Genomic DNA, 7248 nt, shown 5'->3' on the forward strand with positions numbered 1-7248 from the left:
GCAGCTCCATGATGTGAACTGTTAAATAGCTGAATAGATGCAGGTCACTTTGCACACATTACCCCAACAGTGCAGGGTGCATAATGTCGCTGTCAGTCTCTGATTTATGAGCACATCAGGAAGATATGCTGAATATATTGGGTTTGTACGAAAGCTCAAAAGATCAAATGTTTGTTTGATATGTGAATCTGAGCAGTTCAGTAAGACTTAATGGAATAAATGTCCCTTTAAATAAGTTCAAAGCAGTTCGCATCTACAAATTCTGTCTCTCGGTAATTGGTGTCCTCATTTAAACATAGTAGTTCTCTTTTCATATGAAGCTCAAAAACAACAACAAGGTTGCGACTTGAGGGAAAGAGAGCTACTCACACGGTTTTAAATCTGTGAACACATTCACAAATGGCGGTACATTTTTTGAAAGCGCTGTACTGTGCATTTTCAATTTAAAGTCCTAATTTCATTTCTATGGAACGGCAGTTTTTTGGTCTCAAATTGATGAATAATTCACCTCTCTGCATGAACAGAAGTAGCAACCAGCTAAGGTTCTGTTTAACCTTCATCAACAGAACATAGGTGTTACAATACTAGCCTCACTTTGGCAATAGATCCATTGCCTTTGTGTTTTTATGTACGCTCACACTGAATCCAGCAGTATGTCAGCAGTAGTTGTAAAGGGGAAACCCTAATTGTTCTTTTTGTCCTCCTCACAATTTGTCAATTATTCTGGTGGATTTGAGTCGTCAGCCTGAAGGTCAGCGAGCCACCACAGAGACCAGGATCTATAATCTGCTGTTTGTTTGTTCAGTGTATTGACTGTGGCTCAACCTTCGCAGGTCTGTCTTTGCTGTCCCCTACTTCAAAGGGATGTTTGCTAATATGATTGCTGGCTGCTATACATATTTCATGAGCCTCTTAATATTGATGGTATACTGAGTAGTATAAGTTGCAGCAGTGGAGTTAGAACACATTTACCCGCCTTCTGGCACTCCCTCCATCCTCTTTGATGGCTATTTCAGGTTACATATGAGCCTTCTCATATTTGCCACTGATAGCGCTTTAACCTTCATTCCCCCACGCAGGACAGATTTAATAACAACCCTGTCAGGCTGATTCCTGCTGATGTTGGCATAAAACATTGGATTGACAGAGAGAAATTGTGTGATGATTTTGTGCACACACTCAGCAGGTACACTTAAATAAAAACGAAATGTCTCTTGTCTCTTCCACAGCCGTTCCATCCCATGGTGAACCTGGTGTGTAGTGCTGACCTGCGGATGTTCCTGTGCGCGCTGTACGCTCCGGTGTGCACCGTGTACGGCCAGGTGTCCATGCCATGTCGATCCCTCTGCCAGCGCGCCAAGGATGAGTGCCACAAACTCATGGAGGTATTCGGAGTGGCCTGGCCAGATGACATGGAGTGCAACAGGTGTGTATTACATTTTAAAATAACTCACGACATGAAAACATAAACAGTGTCATCACAAACAAGGTGTTGAAGCATCTGAATTAATGGTTGCAGTGGTATACCAGTTTAAAGGTATACCATTGTATGAAAATGTAAGGTGATCATACCATGTACATGTGCTTATCTACAGAATACAAGTGAGTGTGTGAGTTAAAGGTGCATGAAGGAGCTGGCTGGCTGTGCTGTCACACACCTACAATGTATGGACATTGTTAATGAAAGGGCAGCATTTTAAAGTCCACAAATGGTTATTATTTTTATTTACTAGTTAATTGAACATGCTTAAGGGCTGATGACATGTAAACCTGTATGTTTTAGCTGTTTACCATGTTACAGTTACCTGTTATTATTTATTAAAAATCTGTTCCCATTCCTTTTAATGGTAATTTTAGATGAAGATAACATTACTACATTTTCTGAGAATGTGTATGTGCCATAAAAATAAATGTACAACCCTGTTGATAATACAGCTTGTAATATTATTCTGTTTGTTGTATTTTAAATATGTATTTGGACAGGACTGCACAGGTCATTTTTCACACTGGATAAGGTAGTTTCTTCTACTGTGGATTTGTATTTAGTTACACTGAGAGGTTTTATAGTCTCATCATTTGACCAAATTGTTATTCTCCAGGTTCCCAGCTTGTGACGAGCCCTATCCCCGTGTAGAGGACCTGCAGACAGACTCTGACCCCACAGACGAGTCGTCCCTGACGGTGTCCAGAGAGTACGGCTTCTGGTGCCCGCGGGAGCTCAAGATGGAACCGGACCTCGGTTACACCTTCATGGGCAAGAAGGACTGCTCTGGCCCGTGCCCCTCGATGTTCTTCAACCAGAAGGAGCTGAACTTCATGCGCTACTTCATAGGAGTCGTGTCTGTTGTCTGTCTCGCCGCAACGCTCTTCACCTTCCTGACGTTCCTCATCGATGTTACCAGGTGTGAATGGCTGATTATTGTATGATGTCCCTTCCAACATTTGAGAAGACCCAACTGAAATATCACTTAAAGTAAATAGAGAGAAACATTTGTTTACTTTTTTTCTATTCTTCTTTTCTTCCTTTTTTTTTACCTCATTAGGTTTCGGTACCCTGAGCGGCCAATCATCTTCTACGCTGTGTGTTATGTCATGGTGTCCCTGGTTTTCTTTCTGGGCTTCCTGTTGGAGGACAGAGTATCGTGCAACGCAGCCAGCCCGTCCCAGTTCAAAGCTTCAACCATTACCCAGGGCTCGCACAACAAGGTGGGAGTTTACTTCATTTCCTTCCAGTATCACAACAATAACATCACACATCTCATGGTATTGTTGTTGCCTCCACAGCAAAAAGCCTGTTGGGTGGCTGAAGTATTGATCATTTATTTACATTTTAAGCCATCCGCAATGTTGAATAAAACCAATTCGAATTTTTTTTTTATCATGTGGCAGCTCAAAATGTATGTCTCATAAACCCCAGTAACATGCCTTTTAGACATTACATTCTTTAGCTAATGATTTGCTGTCTCTCCCACATTATTGATCAAAGGTTATATCTCCATGTCTCAGGTATGCACCCTGTTCTTCATGGTCCTATATTTCTTCACCATGGCGGGCAGCGTGTGGTGGGTCATACTGACCATCACTTGGTTCCTGGCTGCTGTGCCTAAATGGGGCAGCGAGGCCATTGAGAAGAAAGCCCTCATCTTCCATGCTGTGGCCTGGGGCCTCCCAGGGGCCCTGACTGTCACCCTGCTGGCCCTGAACAAAATTGAAGGAGATGGAATCAGTGGAGTGTGTTTCATAGGGCTGTACGACATGGACGCCCTGAGGTGGTTTGTTCTGGCTCCGCTCTGCCTCAACGTGGCGGTGAGTACAGTCAGAAGATAGATGAGTGGGTGGGTGGATGAAAGAGCTGATGAGGAGGTTGGATGGATGGGTTAACAGATGAGTGGGTGGGTGGATCAAATGAAACAAGAGTGTATTGTTGGCTGGAGTTATGAAGAGACGGAGAGATTAGTTAATGGCCGTTTAGATGGTTGACAGTCTCTTAGCTTGTCAGTCATCCATGCGTTTAAACAAATAATGAATTGTAATCTTTCTGAGTCTAACTTCTCATCCATCTTTCTGTCTTCAGGTGGGAGTCTCTCTCCTGTTGGTGGGCATTGTGGCTCTGAACCGGGTGCGTATGGAGATCCCTCTGGAGAAGGAGAACCAGACCAAACTGGTCAAGTTCATGATCCGAATGGGAGTGTTCTCTGTGCTCTACCTGGTCCCCTTGTTGACTGTGATTGGCTGCTACCTGTACGAACACACCTACCGGAGCACTTGGGAGAAAACATGGATGGAGGAAAACTGCAAGAGCTATCACATCCCCTGCCCATACAAGGTAGAGAGAGAGAGAGAGAGAGAGAGAGAGGGAGGGGAGAGAGTGTTTGTGTGGTGATGCTTCTCATTCTGCGTCTCTTTATCTCACACACAATCACACATATGTAATTGAAATTAACAAATGTATGGTTCTCCAGTTAAATAAGCTATGGATACACAGACACATATACAAGAATGGACCAATTACCTTTTTTTAAAGGGTAATCTTTTGTGTATGTAATTGAATTTAAGTAAAGTCTGAGATCTGGAAACAAACAAAAAGCACTTTATTGGGTTCTAAAACTGGAAAACACAGCAAATCTAGATCACATTCAAACCGGCAGTGGTTCTGTACGTGTGACCAAGCTGTTTTAACCTCTGACTTGTTTATGTTCTTTTCCCGTCAGGACTATTACTATAATGTCCCTAAGCCATCACAGTGTGTGTGTGTTTGTGTGTTTGTGTGTGGGTTTGAGTGTGTGTTTGAGTGAGTTGGTGAGAGATAGCTGGCAGTGTAACATGTGTGTCTCTGAGTAGGTATTTGAGGAGGGAGCAGAGCGCAGTATGCATCATTAGCTCGGCTAATACAGCTCTCAGGACAGATTCCACACAAAACGACCATCTCTGTTTCTCTGTCTCTTTGTCTCTCACTCCTTCTGGTGGTTCTCACACACTTACCCCTTTCTCTGAGCCTGTCTCCCCCTCCACTCTCTCTGTCTCGCTCTCTGTGTCTGTGTGTCTCTCTCAGGGCCTGCTCAGTCATGCTCTGCTGCCTGTACTCTATAACGTCTTTGTAGCAATTGTAAAGAGTAGTGGGAGTGTGGTCTTTTATGCAGTCTGGTGCTATATTAATAACTGAATAAATGTGCACAATGCAGACCCATACACACTCCCCTGCAGAACATGAAGGCAATATCCTACAGAATGGCACACATTAATCTTAAGATATCAAAACTAACTTTGTTTATGTTTCTATCATTCTGCTGAGTGCTGTAACAGTGGTTTCATAATAGAGAAGTGTCAGCTAATTTGTGACTGACAGAATTTATGAGAGGGGGTGGAGGCAGGTGCAAGTGCTTATGTTACTTGTTAGTGTATGTGTCCAGAGCTCTGTGTGTGTGAGCGCTCACGAATACGCCCTATTGTGGTTCAGGAATTTCAATATTGCTATGCGTTATTTGAGCTTTACCCTGGGGGGATTTGCATGCAAATGTGTGTATGTGTAAAGGGTAAAATTGCATGCTTCTGGATAATTGAAGATTTTGGGGTCATTGTTCAAGTTCAAGTGACTTCATTTTTGTCTGTGTGTGTCATTTAAACCCGAGACATTTAATCTGAGACGGGCGAGACAGACTGAAGCTAATTATTACAGACCAATTCTTCTGGCCCCTGGTTCTGTCAAAAGCAAAACACTGCTATTCTTTGTCAAAAGTCCTCCTTCGCGAAGAGTTATTTTAGGAGATGTTTTGAGTGTAAAAAAATGTTTTGTAGACTTAAGTTGTTGTTTTTTAAAGTACTGCAGCATGTCTGCAACTCCCTTATATATATACTTATATATCTCTATCATAAATGTTTAGTTATCATGTTACTGTTATTTATGTGCTTTATGTTAACCAGAGCCAAAAAGAGAGGTAAGTTCTTACCTCTCAGTCTACACAGCTGCTGCTCTCCTGCCCTCTGGTGGGCGATAGAGGGTCCTGCAGTTCAGCTGCTGAACAGCTGAGTTATTCTAGGATTACCTCCCCTCTTCCATCATTCATGACCAGGCTTAAAACACTGCTGAATACTTTCTGTTAATGTGCAAGTATTCTCAGTGGCATCCTAAGCATTTCATTTATCTTTACTATATTATAGGAAAATTGTCCTTCACATCAAAACTAAAATGCAATAATAAAATATTTCCTCTTCCTCTTTCCATGTCAGGCTGTATTTATAACACCCTCGATCCTCTTTATTGCATAAATGTGGCGTTAATATTTCATATTTCTGCTCTATTCAGGTGGAGAAAGCCAATCGGCCAGCCATGGTTTTGTTCCTGATTAAATATCTGATGATGTTGGTCGTTGGGATCCCCTCTGCTTTCTGGGTGGGAAGCAAGAAAACCTGTTTTGAATGGGCCAACTTTCTGCACGGACGCCGGCGCAAAGAGTAAGAAGAGAGATCCTATGATTTTCTTTTGTTGCTTTGTTGTATACGTCTGTATGAATTCAATCCTATTCTTATAAGGGTAGTTTATTTCTAAGGATACAAAGAGTACGTGCTGAATATGCTATCGGATACAAAAAAAAGTTCTTCCATTTTATTGTCTTTGTTTCTTTGATAACCAGCAGTTGTAACAACCAGTAGTAATTGAATATGTGCCAACCCTCTCACATGCCCCCCATTTTATATATTTGTAAACCTCTCCCTCTCCTCTCTCTCCTCTCTCTGCAGCAGTGGGGTGAACGAGTCCCGTCAGGTTCTGCAGGAGCAGCCAGACTTTGCCCAGTCTCTGCTGCGAGAACCACACCCCCCCGTCGTGAGGAAGTCCAGAGGGACCTCCACTCAGGTAGGACTGTCCGGACCCTATCATCTGCCTCACACAGCTTCAACACTGTATATCTTTACGAAAAAGCATTTCAAATGTGTGCTCCGTTTATAGAAAAAACTGCTACATATCATATCAAGCGCTTCCTAAACTCACAGTCCGACACCCGCCAGCGTTAGAGATGGCGAGTCGTTCCCGCAGCTTGGAAAATAATAAGTCATAGTATAGTATGTCAAAAGAATCATGATAGAAGGTCATACTATATGTAAAAGAAGAAGACATACTTTATTAATCCCTCACAGGGAAATGTCTTTCTGCACTCTGTGGTGTTTACACACATTACACACACAGGGGGATATACATAGTATAGTGTTGGTAGTAGTACAGTTCATAACTTGCATTGGAACTAGTTATAGTATTTTCATCTAAAAGATGGAATGAGGAAAAGCAGAATGTTAAAAACAGTATGTTGCCTAACTTTAAATTATTTAACAGAACATACACTCAGTTTAATGCCCGTAGTTTATACATCTATCTGACCTTCCCTCCTCCTGCAGGGCACATCCACCCACGCCTCCTCCACCCACTTGGCTGTCCTAGATGACCTTGACGAACCAATCAGAACTCACCACGGCCCCCCCACCTCCACCAGGAGTAAAGCCAGCAGCGCCCACAGCAAGACCAGTTACCATGGCAGCCTGCGCCGCACTCGTGACGACAGGTAGAGCAGGAAGTCCATGAGCATCTGTCCGTCAGAAGTTGTGATTCAGATGACACTAAGTGTCTCTCTCTCTCTCTCTCTCTCTCTCTCGCTCTCTCGCTCTCTCTCTCTCTCGCTCTCTCGCTCTCTCTCGCTCTCTCTCTCTCTCTCGCTCTCTCGCTCTCTCGCTCTCTCGCTCTCTCTCTCTCTCTCTCAG

General features: G+C 43.1%; 1 protein-coding gene across 1 annotated transcript in view; it reads left to right on the forward strand.

Annotated features, from left to right (window-relative positions):
• Positions 1-7248, forward strand: part of LOC117471535 (frizzled-3-like) — a 28388-nt gene that overhangs the window by 19346 nt on the left and 1794 nt on the right. Inside the window, exons 3-10 of the mRNA XM_034116625.1 lie at positions 1230-1426; positions 2100-2402; positions 2544-2706; positions 3007-3306; positions 3575-3826; positions 5804-5952; positions 6238-6352; positions 6889-7052. Coding sequence (XP_033972516.1) covers positions 1230-1426; positions 2100-2402; positions 2544-2706; positions 3007-3306; positions 3575-3826; positions 5804-5952; positions 6238-6352; positions 6889-7052 — 1643 coding nt within the window. The remainder of the gene's footprint in view (positions 1-1229; positions 1427-2099; positions 2403-2543; positions 2707-3006; positions 3307-3574; positions 3827-5803; positions 5953-6237; positions 6353-6888; positions 7053-7248) is intronic.

The sequence above is a fragment of the Trematomus bernacchii genome, unplaced genomic scaffold (assembly GCF_902827165.1).
Source record: "Trematomus bernacchii unplaced genomic scaffold, fTreBer1.1, whole genome shotgun sequence".
In the NCBI taxonomy this organism is placed as follows: Eukaryota; Metazoa; Chordata; class Actinopteri; order Perciformes; family Nototheniidae; genus Trematomus; species Trematomus bernacchii.